This window comes from Strigops habroptila, chromosome 1 (assembly GCF_004027225.2).
Source record: "Strigops habroptila isolate Jane chromosome 1, bStrHab1.2.pri, whole genome shotgun sequence".
NCBI lineage: Eukaryota > Metazoa > Chordata > Aves > Psittaciformes > Psittacidae > Strigops > Strigops habroptila.
The window spans coordinates 19285440-19302851 of record NC_044277.2 but is presented as its reverse complement, the minus strand read 5'-3'; the positions used below and the strand labels follow the sequence as shown (position 1 = coordinate 19302851).

The 17412-nt window shown below is 37.0% G+C and overlaps 1 protein-coding gene across 3 annotated transcripts in view; it reads left to right on the top strand.

Moving 5' to 3' along the window:
* Positions 1-17412, top strand: part of ZFPM2 (zinc finger protein, FOG family member 2) — a 311861-nt gene that overhangs the window by 186098 nt on the left and 108351 nt on the right. For all 3 annotated transcript variants that reach the window (XM_030503577.1, XM_030503595.1, XM_030503585.1), the window contains one exon: positions 15348-15459. In XM_030503577.1, the coding sequence (XP_030359437.1) occupies positions 15348-15459 (112 nt within the window). The remainder of the gene's footprint in view (positions 1-15347; positions 15460-17412) is intronic.

The window sequence follows — 17412 nt, the reverse complement described above, 5'->3', positions numbered from 1 at the left end:
TTAGATTGAGTCATTACACAAAACTTAAAAAAATTTGGATCAGACCAGAGGTGTGCTTTTCGCCCAATCCCAGTAGTCTGTCCTTCAGTTTGTGTACTGTGCAGGCAAGGTCTGTGAGCTTATATAGAAACATAAGTGTTTATTAAGAAGAAAAAAGAAAGCTAGCATGTTCACTTTAATGGGTTCAACTTTCTGAAATTAAGAATACCACATATTAAGATTTCTACCTTCTAACATAATGTGCTGACATGCATATTTATAACAATCCGATTTCTTTTTTTTAAACCAATCCTTTTCTCAAAGTTTGAAACAATTCTAAGGCAAACTTAAAAATCTTAGTGTTTCCTTTTAATAAAACAGATTGTTGTAATACTGATATTTCACTAATCTTAAAATACTCAGCTTGGGTATTCTTTAATTTCAATTGTAAGTGGCATCTTTTATGTACTGGAAGTTTGATAACTTTCGATTTAACATGGGCACCATTTCAAAAAGATCTTAAGATAATTTATACACTACTTCAGTCACTCCAAGTTATATGGGCTTTTGCATGTAATTTTTCTTTTAGAAAGAAAAGTATGTTATTTATTAATTTGTTCAAGTTACATGTGTGTTACTAAGTTCTGCAAAAGTGTCCAAGTAATGATAATGACCTTTTAACTTTATGTTGAATTGACTGAAGTGAATGCCATAAAATATCAGTTGGGCGATTCTCTTTCAGTAACGATCAATTAATATGGTGCACATTTGTCTCAAATGACATACTTGGGAATGCCATAAAGAGTCTAATTCTGCCTAGTACTGAAGAGTCTCTATTAATTACATGGTAGGCACAAAGTAAAAAAAAATCAATAGAATTGATGTCCATGGGCCACGTCCTGCTTCCTTTACTTTAAATAAAGGAAAATTTCCATGGCTTCCATTGTTTACAGCAATGAAATGTGGAAGACTTTACAAATGCAGAGAATTTCACTTTGTCATGACACTGCTACACAGATGTTATAATGAAGCTGTCCTGAATATTCAGGTAGACAGAAGTATAAATTTGATTGTAAAATCATCTGCTACTCTCACAGAAATTAGAAAGTCAGTTTTCTCATTTGTCTGAATTTTCTAGCGTTTAAGAGAGATTTCAAGTCAAATTCCTGCCTATTAATTTTCAAAGCACTGTGGTTAATATATTGTTTTGTTAAAATTGCTGGCAGTCTTTGCGGAGTACTTAGGAAATAGAAGCTTTAAAAGGCATTTTAAAAGTAACCTGTTTATAATGCGCTGTAGAGAAATAATTCCTCTGAAAAATATGCTATTTACAGTCAAATCATTTCATAACTAAAAGAAAAATGCAGTAGTGTGGTTTATGAGGAAGCATCCCCTTCCTGTTGTCAAGTTTTTAATCAAAATCCCAGGCCTTGTGGAGTAATCTAGGGATTTTCTCTTGTGTTTTATTACTTGTTTTTTGAACTATAATCCCAGTAATGAGCAAGTCACAAAACTCAGCTGTACATACAAAACTACCATCTATCGCAGTTCTTTCAGTCTCAAATAGGATAACCGGAGCATAACTACTGTGAAGCAATACAATTATGAATTTCTTGAGGGGGAAAAAGGAGAGATAAGTGCGCAGAAGTCAGCTAACACTGATGCATGGGTGGCTACAGCATGCAAAGGGTTAACAAGATTTTCATTTTAGATAGTTGCCGTAGTAACAATCAGAGAGCTCAGGCTGTATCTTTTCTATTTGTGGGGAATGTTTAGATTTACAGAGTAGCTCAGCTTATTATATATCTGACTTGATTGCTGGATAAGGTTCGTTGATTAAAAACAGAATAAGATGCATTTTTATAATACTAAGGGAACCCGCTGCCCCTGCCCCCACCTCCCATCACTCTTTGTCCAGATCCCTCTCTGCTATCCCAGCACTTGTCCGCTGCCCAAGGTGTGGCTGTAAATCAAGTTTCGCTTGAACTTTCAAGGAGCAGAGGCCGGTGTTGCCTGCGCGGCATGCAGCAGGAGCGTTTGGTCCTGAGCATCCCTTTTCTCCTTTGGACCATAAAGCCATGCCGCAGCCAGGGCCGGATTTGAGCGTTGCTTCTTTTGTTTGATGTCGCGGCTGGTGTTCACTTGCTCACCATCCACAGCTTAGCAAAAGAAAGTTTGATCAAAGGTCACCTCCATGGTGGAGGAGCAAAGAGGCAGATTTTCAAGTGTTCATCACCCAACCGTTCCCCCTGGGATTGTCAGGAGCTGTCAGAGGCTCATGGGCCCTGCAGTCCCGGCCATCTCCCTTCAATGTGCAAATGGGATCTGAGCTTGTGAAAATCAGGCAATTATTCATTTCCGTCCTTTAAAAGCTGAGAAGGCTTGTGAGCACCGAGGCGGGTGCTGGGTGTGGGGAGGCTGCAGTGACCCTGGAGCTAGGCAGCTGCCACCCAGACCAATGCCCCACGCTGGTGGTGGCCTCACACCTCACCTAGAGGCCCATCTCTCCTGGGAGCAGGGAGAAACCCTGCTCAGTTGGGATCCCAACTTCAAGCCTGCCTTGAACAGCTGCTGCCAATTAGTGCCAAGTGATATGTGCTAGTTGTTTGAAACAGATAGTGTGGCTGGAGTACTGTGGTGTTGTAATGCCAGATTCTGTGACAAGAAGAAAAGAAGTTCTGGTACAAAGTTTTACTAACTTCTGCAGTTTGATAGCCTGGACTTCTCTGATTCTGCCATTTCCTAAAGCTTTTTCTCCTTTAGAGCTCTATTTTTTTCATACTGCTAGTGATGTTTGTGGTGTTAGGTTGCTTTCTTGGCTCCATAACATGTGCACTGAAGAGGGGCTTGCTTTTTCCTTTGCTGACTTCACTGGGATATTGAAGTGCTAGGAACATTTGGAATCTGGCTCTTTTTTTTTTTTTTCCTCAGGTGTCTGAAAACTGATTTGAAAATTTTATTGGAAGCAGAAGGGATTCAATTTGATTTACTTTGAACCAGGAAGGGCCTTCAAGGAAAAATTACCTTTCGGAATTAAAAAATGTGTGGAACTGTTCTGAGCCAACAGTAGAATAGTTTTCTAATCACTTAAATTCAGCCCACAGTGAGGTGGTACCCAGTGTGATTCTTACTACAACTCTGAATTTCATAGGGAAAAAAAAAAAAAGAAAATAAAAAATAACCTGACTCCTATGACCTAGGTGCAAATTTGATATTTTTTATGCTCCCTACTTTTGAAAGTCAGCCCACTTCCACTTGAGGACCTCTCCTTGGATTTGTGATCCCAAACTGAGGCTTTACAGCTCCCAAAAGCTCCTATTAGAGAGTACGGAGTGGCAGCACTGCTATCCTGAAGTGGCTTAATCAGTAGACAGGTGACTGGCAAGAGTTTGACACCAATATTCTGTAGTCATAGATGCACCCAGTTATTCCATTCATCATTTTCACAGTTTCAGTTCTACACATAAAAGTGAATTAATCCATCCTTTAATCAAGTTGCATCACTCATATCAATACTAGCATATAAACTTAGGATACCAGCTTGTGTATATCCATCAGTATGAGAAATGGATATTGGTTCATAGTCAAATTCTTGCTGCAAAGAATTAAAAAAAAAAAAAACAATTAATTTCTTTCTGAGAAAAAGATCCTTTAAATAAACTTGCCAGGCTGCCAGCTTCTTTGTCTAGTGTTGCTTATTCCAAGTGATAGTTCGAGTTCCCTAAAATAAGTTAAAGTGGGAGGGGTTGGGGCTTCATTCGTTGTCATTTTCAAGTTATAAACATAACACTAAATCTCTATGTCCCGTATAGCCCTTCTTTTATATGTAAATGTTTTATAAGTATCTGAATGAGTTTTCCAAGTAAAATGTATTTTTGTGGAACTGTTTTTAATCAGAGGAAGTCTTTTACCCTTACACCCAGCTTCATTGTGTTGAAAATGAAAACCCTGAAAACAGCATTCCTACACTACTTCTTTGTTTCCAGGTTTTAAGATCTATTATGCATAGTGTAGTGCGTAATCATAATTATGCATTCATGATGATGTTTGTACTGGCTTAACTCAGGAATAGTGTGAGAAAGCTAATCTTGAAGCTACAGGCTGTTTTCCTGCACTTAAGATTCTGATCTGAGCTGTTTGTTGAGTCTTACTGGAACCAGAGGCCTGTCCTCACCAGTCCTGCTGCTGGACTCTCCATCTTTATCTCCAGTCCCAGTGAAGGACCTTCACCCATTCTTTGAAAACTTCTTTTTTTTTCATGGAAACTTGCATAGTTGCAGTTCTTCATCATGCTGCATATAATCAGGACACGGAAGCAATTTAAATGAGAGCTGCATTACACGACTATGTCATGTGAGCTACAAAAAATGAGGATCCTTTTAATCTGCCACTGGGCATTTTAGGGAACTTCATTTTCATTTTTATGTGAGAATAGAAAGAAAAAAAAAAAATCCTCACACTTCTAAGGCAGTGAGAAAAAAATGACCTGATTATGTGTAACATATTCTTCAACTGGAATAAAGTAACGGCTTGCTAGGTAAAGGTGCTGCTCTGTTCAGTTCATCTTCTTGGTCCAAGACTTCCGAAATGATAAAGAAAATGTAAGCACCATTAATCCATAATTCAGATGTGTGAAGGATCATATTGATGAAAAAGCACAGAATTTTGAAATGTATTTTCTCTGAAATCCCCATGTTAATCAGTTACTCAATACCATTGTTATTTATTTAAAAATCTATACAAAATTTGATGGAATAGAAGAAAGATTAAAACCCCCAAAATACTGCATAGTCATATGTTAATTTCTACTGAACTAATTTTCTCATGAAGCCTATTTTAATATTTTGGGGTTTTTTTCACTGATAATATTTGGGATGGGGGTTTCAGTGGAATAAAAACATTTAAAATTTTTACATGAAAATGTGTCTCTTATGAAAGTTAAACTAACTAAAGGAAATTTTACAACATTCTATCTTTGATATACTAGCAAAAAAAGATTATACTGTGAATGGAGAATAACAAAAAATTCCAATTATTTACAAACTTCTCCATCAGTATTATATATATGTAAAGTCAGTTCCTCTCCTTATTACTTGTAGACAAGAAAGCATAGAGTAACATTGAAAATCACTAATGGAACTTGGTCCCAGTTTATTTTTACATGAGCAGTCAAGAATCATGCATAATGCAACAGCGTACCAACTAGCAACACACTCACAGGAGATAATTTAACTTGTTTTTTACGGACACAAGAGCTGATTTTAGAGCCATCCTAAGAAGATTGTTCTTGATTTTGCATTATCCTGGGTGGGTGTTTCAGTTTCTTCCATTTACTCACTGGGTGAAAAATATCCTAGTGTCTACTTAATAGTGATGGAATTTTCTACACAAAGCTGTAAGGAGGAATTAGGTTTTACCCAATAATTATATATTAAATCAGTGTTAAAATACAGTTGTAATCAAATCCTTTCATATCCCATGGCCGCACATTTGATACAGTACATTGGAAGGTCAGAATACTTAGCTGAGTATCCACCCCTTGAGACTCAACAGATGTACAGATACGTGGCCTAATCCCAAAAACACATTCATAAGTCTGGAAGATCAGAATTGAGCCTTAATTCTCTAAAGGACTGCCACAGTGTTGTGTGGTCCTTTCATCCAAATTAGAATGATTCATTACGTCTAGTCCATTAGCACCATCAGGGATAGGTGTGGGCCATAAAATCTGCATTAGGATTTCTAAATATGTCAAAGATAATCTTAAAATGAGATAAACTAGGATGTTTTAGCTGAACTAAAAATAATTAATCAAAGTCATACATGTAGACTTCTGGTTGTTGAATCATGTGTTAAACTTCTACCTTAAATGATTATGCTGTTTTAACGAATATAAAACTTGGGTAGAGGACTGTATAGTGGATTTATACTGTCACTTTAAAATACCATGTTTCCTATTGGTAAAGATATATATAAAAATATCTAATAAAAACATGCATAAAAAATCTTTCAAAATTGGGAAGAAAAGTCCAGAAGATTTTTTTTCTTATTTTTTTTGTTCACCGATTCTATTTCAAATAGGTAGGAATTTATATCTAATATTTTATGTGCATTCAGTGTGTGTACCACTGAAGTTCAAGTATTGTTTCATGCATCATCAAGAGAATTACACTATAATGCCTACACCACTGGCTACAACACCTTTGTATTAAATATGTGTTTCATAAAGGTCTCAAAATATTCATTGGAAATATAATCCTAATAGAGCTGCACTGGATTATACAGTTAAATTATTGACAAGCTTATACAGAGAACTTTTTATTTTCTACTTTTTTGGTTCCGGGGAAAAGAAGTTAAAATTAAAAAATACTATCTTTTACTGCTGCTAAAGCATAATTTTTTTCTTATTCACCTTTCATCCACCTTTCTAAAGTAATACACACAACGTGTTTGCGGTTCCAGACAAAGTAATAATGATATATAATAAGCAGAACCTATAACTACTAACTAATCTGTAATTCTGTGCAATGAACTTTTATAGAAGGCTTTATGCATATCCTCTTTTCTTTTTATATTTTTGATGAATTCCTTAGATAAAAATAAATACATATAATACAAGAAATTTGTACTCCTGGAAACGATGGTTTAAATCATCCATTACAGGGTAAGAAAAAATACAACTGAGAAAAAAATTCAAAATTATTGCAAACCAGAAATTATTCATTACCATACTGTACCTAGGTTGTGGATACAGCAGTCATTGTAAATAGCTGGACAGTGGGACCAGGCAGAATTGATCCATATTCAATATAAATGCCTTCATGCCTTCTGTGACATGACACACAACCTCTGTGTCCCCTCAATCGTCTGGAATGTCTCTTGTGTCACATTAAGTACCCCAGGTCCAAATGATCTTAACACAAAGTAAGAGAGCAAGTGTCAGACAATTAACAGGGATTGATGGTTTATCCCAGAGTTTAGTCCCCCAACCCATCCAGTGCAAACTTGATATGTGCAGAATTGCAGCTGAGCCACACCGAGCAGAGTATTCATCTATTTAGCATTGAAAATGTTTAGCAAAAGTGAAACAACTTACATTCAAGCAAGCGCATTCATAAAATATTTACTGGCAAATATCAGCATGGTCTCAGTAGAAAGAGAGACCTAATTCTTAGAGTAGACGGTAATTTACAACAGGGAGGTTAACCCAGTAGGAAGAAGGCACTGATAATTCTGTGTGAAAATGTGTAAGCACCATTGCATTATATCTTGTCTAAAGATAAGTTATATATAGTGTGACTTCATCGGTACAAGTGCATGTCATCTCTGAAATAGTATTGTCCAAAGTATTGAGCTTCATGTTAAAGCGGAAAGGTTCAACACCCATGGCAGATACCTGAGCACTAAGATGCAATGACAGTGGGCATGCTACCCACAGGTATCAACATAACACAGCAGAGAAGATCTGCATAGTGTTGTCAAGTTTCAGAATATCCTAATCATAGTTTTGCTAATCACAGCATTGACTAAGAATATGGTTTCCTGGTGCTGGTCCTTGTGTAATACAGACATATACATACATATATATATACACACATGTACATGTACATGTACATACACAGATACTGCTTTCCCAAAGAATGAAATGAACAGGACAGAAAGAAATAGGAGTAATGCAATGAAAAATTCAAGAGAGTGATGGCAAAATACACTGCTGTCCATCCCATGCTCTTTGGGGAAGGGAGAAGTTGTCTAGACATAGCCAGGTGTATACAAAATGGAAGAAAGAGAAAGGTGGGCTGACAGGGGAGGAGCAGCTGCAAAGTGAAGTCAGGTGCAAAGACTTTACAGGAGGGAAGGGCAGGAGTATAAAGCTCATTAGCATTAGGTGGTGTTGGTAGGTTGGATTCATTGGGTGTTTAGGGGTTTGGTTTTGGGTTTTTCCATTCCTGCTTCTGTCAGTTGGTTGTCACCTTCTCCAGGCCCCATTGTCAAGCAGCCAGAAGGAATCACCAGGACTCTCAGCTAGGGCCAGGTGCTCCAGAATCTGGATTAATTATTTTAAATCTTCCTAGTTCTGGGAAAGAGTTTGAAGATGGGTTCCAAGGGTACCCTGGGTTAAATAGAACAAGATAAAGTTGTTTTCGACAGCCATTATTTTGTACCTAAGTTGCAGTGAGATTTGATTTATGTTTGTTTTATAGATTTGAAAAAAAATGCATTCTTGCTAGGTAACATGGAATTATCTCAACATTTAGCATACATTTAATTAGCATTAGGGACATTTGTCAGAAGGCATATTTGATATTAGTAAAAAATTTTGAATCATATTGAAGACATGACAAGTGGTGGAAAATATTAACAGACCTACAGTGTGTTTTTTGTGGGTTTCTTTTTGTTTGAGTGTTTTCTTTGGTCTGCTTTAGGTTTGTGGATATATGGTGAAATGTATGTTCAATTTTGTCAGTTGACAAGTGATGATCTCTTGGGGTAAACAGCAGGGTTTCTCAGTTGCAGGGAATCCCAGCTGTCTTTTGAGATTCCATCTGTGTGTACATTTTTTTCCCCCTTTTTGTGTTTGAAACATTTGAAGTCTTTCAATTTGGTCAAGGTTTGACCACAGCCTCTTCAATTCTTTTTCTTCTACTATCACTGAAAAATCAAGACCCACACCCCTGAAGAGACTCTATTCACATAAGAGGAATCCCAAAATAAATAGCCAAATGTAATGCATTATAGACTAGGAATGATACCAGTTGTTTTACACCCAGCCAGTCCACAGGTGCCGCACTGCTGTGTTACAACTAGCACTGCATAACAAGAATCCAGAGCCCTGGGTAGAAGAGACATGAGGACGTTTTTCCTCCCACTTTGTTCAAGATACTGGGAAGTAACATTGACCTCTTCTTTTTTTCTCCATCATGGCCAATCACAAGCTATATCTTCTTTCTGCCAGTTCATGCCTGGTTACATCTGTGCAGGTAAACAGCTCTTGTACTCTCTTCATATAGACATAAGACAGGCAATCTGCTGGATAATACTTGGAACACTCCTCTGAAACACTGGATCCCATAAAGTTGTAAAGTAGTAACTAAAACAGTTATCGCAGGCTGTCTGCAGATTTAGGTGAAATTAACTGCATTACCTTTGTATCATTTTTCAAAATATTTTTTTTTTTCTTTTTCAACCATAAGGACTAAGGATTGCAAAGTTTCTCTTGCATTTAGTTTAGGTGTCAAGATCTAATTGAAAAACATAGCCAGGGTTGTGAAAACTGAAATCTTGGTGCAGTTGTACAATTCCAGAGTAGGTGTTTGTAGGCTGGAGACTGCAGTGTCTTTGTGTCTATGATTCATTTGGTGATGTTTGTCATCAGCATGAAACCACGGCACTGAAAACCTCCTGACATTTCCAATCTCATGTAAGTGGAAAGGAGTTGCCTCTGCATGTCTAGCAAAGAAAGCCGTGGCACTGTGAAGTGCTGCCACAGGCCCTGAGTGGCAGGGTTTCCAGGAAGTCCTAGAGATAAATATTCTTCCAGGACTGAATTCTCCTTGGAAAAAAATCAGAGTTTTCCAGGAAGCAACAGAAATTGAGAGACAGTCCCACTGACTGCACACAAATTGACAACAAAATGAGGGTCTGTGTATGTCCAGTGGGCTGTTTGGGTGGGCTTGTCTTATGGTTTGATAGATTTGTGATCAGCTATATGATAAAGAAATACACTGAGGCAGTCAATAGAAGTGTGATGTGATAAAGTGGAGTTACCATGCTTCTTGTTCAGAAACATCTTAAAAAAATAATTTATTAGGGATAGTTTGAGTCTTACGCAAATCTCTGCTATTTCTTGCTCCAGAATGACCTCTTAGGTGACCTTCTCAACTGAACTGGTTTGATAAGCATATAAAGTTTTGCTGTATTGAGTATGGTGACCACGAAAGATGAACTTAACCTCTTGAGAGGGGATGTTCTGCAGTTTCAGCATGTCAGAAGATACGTCAACCCTGTGACAATCAAATTGAATTTAAATTAAATTTCAAAGTAGAAACCTCTGTCAATGTATTAACTGGTGTTTTAGTATCCCAGACTCATATCTGAAGGCACCTGAGGTATAGTTACAGCTCTCCTCCCAGTACAGTCTTGTTTTTAATTGGGTATATAAAGTAACACTGCACAGTGGGACATGAGGACTTTCTTCAAGGGCACAAAGACATTTTGGTAATCTTTTGTATTTTTTATGGGAACTCAGGCTCTTTGGAAGATTTAGAATGAAAATCTGTTCGTGGGAACCAAAATACAGTTGGAAGCAAAAGCCCTTGAGTATCTTCAGTCTCCATCAAGTGTTCTCTGTTTTGGTGAGAGTACTTTAAGGAAGTAGTTTTAACATTATAGAGCCCTGTACTGATGGGAAAAAAAGAAAAAAAAAAAAAAGGAACAGATAGAAATGTAGTGGTTTTTCAATGAACAGTACATCTCCTTAAATAATGTTTTTGGGATACCATGCCTGGGACAGGATGGTCATGTCAGAGCAACTTACTGAACATCAGCTCAGTATCTGTTTCTTGCTCTGATACTTGGAACTTCTTGGCAACATCTAGCAACAATCAGGCATTTGAGCATTTCAAAGGCTTAAACCGAATTCTCTCATACCATATTTCTTCTCAGCAGGGGGGTTTCCTCAGGTTTTTGCCAGGCCACACACATCATATGTTAGAAATCTTTGAAGGGAAGAGCCCATCTAATGTTACTTGTCAGCACTGATTCCTTTTAGCGAGAGTGCAGAACTATTTTTGGCCTGCTGTGATGGCTATTTTTATCTCCATTAACCTCTTGACTGGATATAAACACTTATTGAGGGTTACCTCCCTTGTTTGTCCAGTTGCTTCAAAGGTTAGTGAAAAGTGAATGCCTGCCTGACCTCTTTTATCCTCATTAGCTGATTCTAATTGTTCCCTGAGAGATCACAGCTTTGACCCTGTTTGTCCTTGTCAAATTTGTCTAGTTATGGCGTGAAGACATTAGCAGAAATTGCATTTTCAGGTAAAAATTACTCAAACGTAGAATGCACACTTATCTAGTGTAGAGCAGTGATCAATATTGTGGTTCTGTAGTGTGCCCTCGTTTCCAAAATTGAGGTTATTGCTGTATGGCCTCATTGTGTGGACACTTGTGTTAGCAGATCCCTATGATTGTACTTAGGCAGTAGGCAGAATGTTTTGTAAGCTTCTGAGTAGTTTGTAGGAGTTCTTTTGGAGGAGGAAGAAGTAAAATTTTGTTTGGTTTTTGAAGTCTTATTTTTACGCAGCTTTAATATTGTTGCTCCTGTGTCAAGAAAGCTTTTTTGTAAAGCCACCTTTCTTAAGCTAGAGAGAATCCTAAAAGCACTGTTTAAAAGAAAAAAAAGAAAAGAATAAAGTACTTAACACCTACCACCACCATTTTGAAAATGATCAACTAAGTACAACAAATATATCTTATGAATTACAGGATGATTTTCATAGTACACTCTGCAAGTCAGAGCGTGAACATACTTTACTTCAAGTGGAATGGTGTCCCAAAGGTAAAGAGCTGTCAGGAAGGATATGTCACCCTGCTAAGAGTTTCTTCTGTGACAAGCCAAGAAAGCCCTTTTTCATGTTTCTTGGTGGATCTCATCTGTGGTTGTATGGTTGGGGTGAAGGAGCTGGTGGGTCTCAATTAGGTATCTAGGATAGACAGGCACCAGGCTTCAGAGGTTAACCAGTAACCAGTGTCTTAACTCCCACAGACACTTAGTGCAGATTAAAAAGCACTGGTATAATGCGCTCAAAGCACGATACCCTGCTTTAGAAGCGGGTTGCCGCATTCTGCACCAGCTTCAGCTTTCAAATGGATTTAAAATATAGCCTCAGGTATAGCGCATTGCAGTAGTCTAATCTTGAGGTGATAAAGGCATGACTGATTTAACCATAGCTTCTTGTTATCTTGGACTGGGGTCTTTTCATTTTAACCATTTTAGGGAAATGGCCTTTCCTGAATCAGCAGGCTCACTTCAATTCTTACTATGTAATAAGGCACAACAAGAGCAAGCCTTTGTCAGTGGTGAACACCTCCTATGAACGTGTGAACCTCACAGGATGCCAGGCCCAAAGAACTGCTGCGGTGGTCCTGACTCGTTTTACAGCTCACACAATATGTCTGTGAGGTACTTCAAAGAGAAGCCATTGCCCGTCTCCCTTAGTGGAGCTGCCAAGCTTTATAAGCAGCCAGGGCCTTGTGAAGTTTTGCTTTCATATTAAAAGAAGTTTATTTACATATCTGTGCAGCTTGGGAACAGAGCTATGAGAGAATGGGAAATTCTTTTTGAGGTGTTGACCAGCTCTTCTGGGCTAGCAGAGCTGTGAGGCAAAACACCCTGTTCCTCCTCCAGCTTCTTTCTAGTGCCTAGAGACTACTCACAGCTGCTGAACTGATTACAATTTTACTTCCAAGCTGACCTGGAAGCTAACTTAGTGATCTTGTGTAGTTCTTTAAGTTCCAAATAAACCCCGTACATGGGGGACGGCAGAGCAGACTCGCATCCTGACTGCTGGTGCTCAGTCTACCTGCTGCTGCTGCTGCTTCACCTCGGAAGGGACGAGGCACCAGCCTCTTGTTGTGTAGAAGAAACAGGGGCAGTGGCCTGGGACTAAGCCTACCACTTACTAAAGGAGAAATTAATCTCCATGAGAAAGTCAAATGGTATCTCAGCATCTCATTTCTTCCTCAGCAGTATGTGGTTAAGTATAATCCTTTCCCAGGACATATTATTTATCCTGTCTATGTAGATAACAAACTATAGCCCAGCACAAGATCGTGATGTTATTTGAGGCCTTTTGATACCACCTTAATGCAAATAATACCTTTACAGATGGGAGAGACACAATGAGATGTCAGATATCTGGGAAGAAGAAAACCAGAAATGGGAATTAGATCCTGTGAAAATTAAATAGATGATCCCTTCTGCACTTTAAAGATAGAATTTTGGTTTTCTTTGTTTTTTAACTTGGCCTCCAACTTAAAAAATAAATACTTGTTTGAATGTCTTAATCATTTATGGTATACTTGGAAAAGTCCACTATCTGGATAATATTGTACTGTCTTTTCATTGTGCTTGGGATTACCAGCAACTGAGAGCATATATAAGCAAAAAAAAAAAAAAAATGCTTATATGTGCTAAAGGCTTGACTGAAATGGCAGTTAGAGAAATGCAGTATTTGGTAGGAACACATACTTCTCCTCCTCTTCATTATTGCTGTGAAGTCATGGTTGCTAACATTCATGCTAAAGTTTGTATTTATATGGGTATGATTCTCAGCTGTGTGAAGAATCGCCACTCTTCCTCGTTTCCATAGCAGCCTTAGCACTGTTTTGGTGTAAATGTCACTGAAGTCCAGACTTTTCTATAATAAATGATAGAGATAGTATTTTGATTACCTTTCATCTCATCTCTTGCAGATCTTTTTCAGTTCATTTATTTACATCATTTTCTGTGCAGTCCATATGTAAATACTTCGCACTGATTTCATACTTGGTAATATCAGGCTTCTTGATAATTTTTATGTGGACTTAACCAAATTTAAAAAAAAAAAAAAGAAAGTCTTGTTTACTGGCCAATTAGAAGTTGGAATTTAAATTCATATTTCAAATATATGCAGTTGGGTTGACGCTTGTAAAACTTCATATAAGCAAACACAATTTCTTTAACTTGCTGTAGAAAAAACAGTTCTAGGAATTGAGACATTGCATGTCTCTGATTGCAGTATTTTTGCCCTAGGTAGGTATGTTGTTCCTAGCTGTTACAGTTCTTTTTACTAATTCGATTTCTCATTTATATCTGGTTTTTCCAGCACTTCTAGAAGATTAATAATGTTGTGGACTGCATATAGGAGTGTGACTTACGCATAAACATTGTATGAAAAACGCAAAATATAAAATGCAAATTAAGCAGAAAATGCTATATTTGCTAAAACAGTTTCAAAGCATAAACAAATCAAAACAAGAAAATATGAAGAGCTATGACATTCAATATGTCTTACTTGATTGTAATTATTAAAATATTGATGTATCAAATTATATTAATATGTATTATAAAAGATTATCAATGTAGTCTTATATCACTAAAATATTTAAAGTAGTATTTTATTTTGCAATAAATATTTTGTGTCTATTTTGGGAATGCAATATGTTCTGTGGTAACTCTTAATATACTTCACTACATTTCTAGAAGAGTCACAGATAATATATATGGCCAGTGAATCTGCAATGTCCATTTAAATATATGATTTTTCGTATGTCAGAATTTTTAACCAACTAGAGCCAATGAGAGAATTATTGGTGGAATATAAAAATAATTAAATTCTCTTAGAAAAAGGTTGGAATGTCTTGGGCAGAATTATATCCCAGAAAAAAAATAATTTAATTAAAAATCAGTGGTAACTGTTGTACTTTGTACTCTGTCGTGGTTTCATGCTTGATATAGAGAAAAAGAACTGTGAATTATAGATCTCTTGTTGGCATCTCAGTGCCACATACTGACAACCTCAGGATTACCCACAGGGTTTTTGCCATTTGATTAGTAAATGAAGGTAAGTGTTAATAAATTTGAAGCCTCTACCTTATTTCCTCAAATACCAAATTCTCTAAATACAGAATCAGCAATATACACAGGAGATGGTTTTGTTGCACATGCATCTCCTTGCCTGCATGCCTTTCATGTGCTATGGATGTCATGTTTTACTTCTGTGCCTTTGAATTTCTTAATATAACTTCTTTTTTAGTCTTTCTGGAGACAAAGCGCAGTGAATCATTAGCAGTATTATTATTTCAGACATAGTAATGTCACACATCAACACTTAGCAAAAGAGGAAAATTGCCATTTTCCATGCACAACAGTTTCCTACGATAGTACATATGTTACCCAGGACAGATCTTTGAAATGGATACCAATTCTTTAAATTCTTTCCTGTCTTTTCAGGAAATAGTGAGATCACATTGATAATGAAGTACAATGTGTCTAAAGTTCACTTCTAAACACTTGGCTCTTTGCTGTGAAAGTCATCTGCATTCCCTTTATAATTCTCAGCCACCAGAGATATGTTTAATCTTGGAGATCTGATCCAATATCATTCGGAAAAATCCTTGATAATAGTTTCACCATTCAATCAATGAAAGAACGAAAGCTTACTGCTTATGTCTTCTTAAAAAAAATCTGGAGGCAGGGGAATAAGACATTGGCTTATGGGTTTGGAGATTTTGTTGTTTGCAAATAAAATTATTATTACTATTATTATTCAAATTCTTAATCAAGGCAAGCAAATGGCATCTGTTTGTTATCATCCTTCCTACAGAAGACAAAGGCTTCAGTCCCTATGGTATTGACTGCTGGCCCCAAGTGGTTGCTGGATGTGACTTGGCAAGGAGTAGAAGACAACAAAAACAACTGCATTGTGTACAGCAAAGGTAAACACAAGCTGATTTTTTTTCTCTACTTTCTTGTGTAAGGTACTAAGATAAAAATGTACCTGTTGCGTAATAGGAAAATTAAGTATTAAAGTCAAACAGTTTTCATTCCCATTTTCCTACCCTATTCTGGTTTTGACTTTTTTTTTTTTTCTTTTAATGGTATAAAAACCCCACGCAGTGTCTGTAGCTTACTGAATGCTTTATAAACACAGAAGGACATCAAATGACATAAGGCATACCACCCATTTCTCTCTGAGAGTTAGTACCTCTTGGGAAAGCATCAATAAAATCTGTACACTTCAAAAAGGTGAATTTGTTCTGGCATTTTCTTGGGAATACTGAATAGCATTTCTCCATATTACATTACTTTGTAGACTACTAACTGAAATCTGGTTTTATAAGAACAATGCAAACTTGATTGGACTATGATAAGACTCTATGTCAGCATAGTAACAGATGATAACTTGAACTGGGTTTCAGGGTTGTCACCTCTGACATTCCAGTCTCTCTGTAGAGTGATGATATGATGATGCTTCACTGGAATGTATTGGCTAGTGGCAATGCATATTATTTCTGTCTTATGTGAATTGTCAGATTTGCTCAAGTCAGTATGAGTTCTTACAAGGCCCCCCCCAAAACATACTTTGTCTAATCTGCCACATCAAACAGCTACTTCAGTTCAAGATGCAAAAGCTTTTTCTTGCATCTTGAACCAACCCAAAGAGCCTTGGGTTCAGTCAGTAGTGCTGTGGACTATGCACCATGCTGTTTGGTCACTCACTGTGAAAGCTTTGTAAATAAGGTTGTGGTATCATTACAGTATGTTAAAAAAACCCCAAACAAATAAACCAAAACAAAACACCACTTGAATATATGGAATAACTTATTTAGTGTGGCTGGTTTTGGCATTCCCCCTGAAGATTAGGTTGCAAAACTATTACTTGCCTTCCTTGTATTTCAGTCACCAATCTCAGCACTCTGTGAATATTTCAGAACATGCACTGTTCTTGTTTAATTTCTTTTAGGTTTTATTTCCAACCAAACAGACCTACTGAGATCAAAGATTTGTTTGCTGAGGCAACCGAGTGACCATTTCAGCATACAAGCATCCAGGCAAATAAGCACCCATATCAATATATTAACATACAAAACACTAATCATAACATCAAAGACTCCTAAAAACTTACTAGAAACAATTACAACTTGTTCGTATAATCATTGCAATTTATACACTTATAAGAGGATTGCTTTTAAACTGCCACAAGCCTTTGAAAGTTGAAACGCTGAAAACAGGGAATTTGCATGTTAAAAATGAGTTGCACACCAGGGTCTTATAAATTCTTTCTATTAGAATTACAGAATGCCAACACATTCATTCTGCAACCTGAAACACCTGCAGTACTAGAGAACTGGGCTCAGATCTAAAAAGGGTTGAGCTGCCCTTCCTTCACAGCTTGCTGATTGCTACCCAGGTGGTAGAAGCAGCAAAGTGCTCTGAGTAACATAGTGAAGCTTTTCTCATAAATTCAGAGCTGCAGTTTGCTATTCATAATATTGAATACTCACAGGCAAACTTTTCTGCAACAACTTTTTAATGTAATGGGAAATTACTTTCACTCTATAGCTTCTGCAGATTCCCATGGGACGTTGTCTTATCAAGTATTTCATTCTTTCTGTAATTATAATAATACTTAGCCCATATTTACCAGTAAGACTTTTCATCTTCAAAGTACTTTACAAACACTAACTAATTCATTAGACAGTTTCAGTACTATCTGTCTGATTAAATCTATTGAAATACAATTTTATTTTTTTTTTTTCCAAATAGTAAAAACTTTCTTTACTTTGGTGCAATCTGAATAGCCCAGAACATTGGTCTTTTCATTCAAACACCTGGATTTTATTTCAGTGAGGATGCTGTTTATTTTAGTACTTGCTTAACAAGGTATT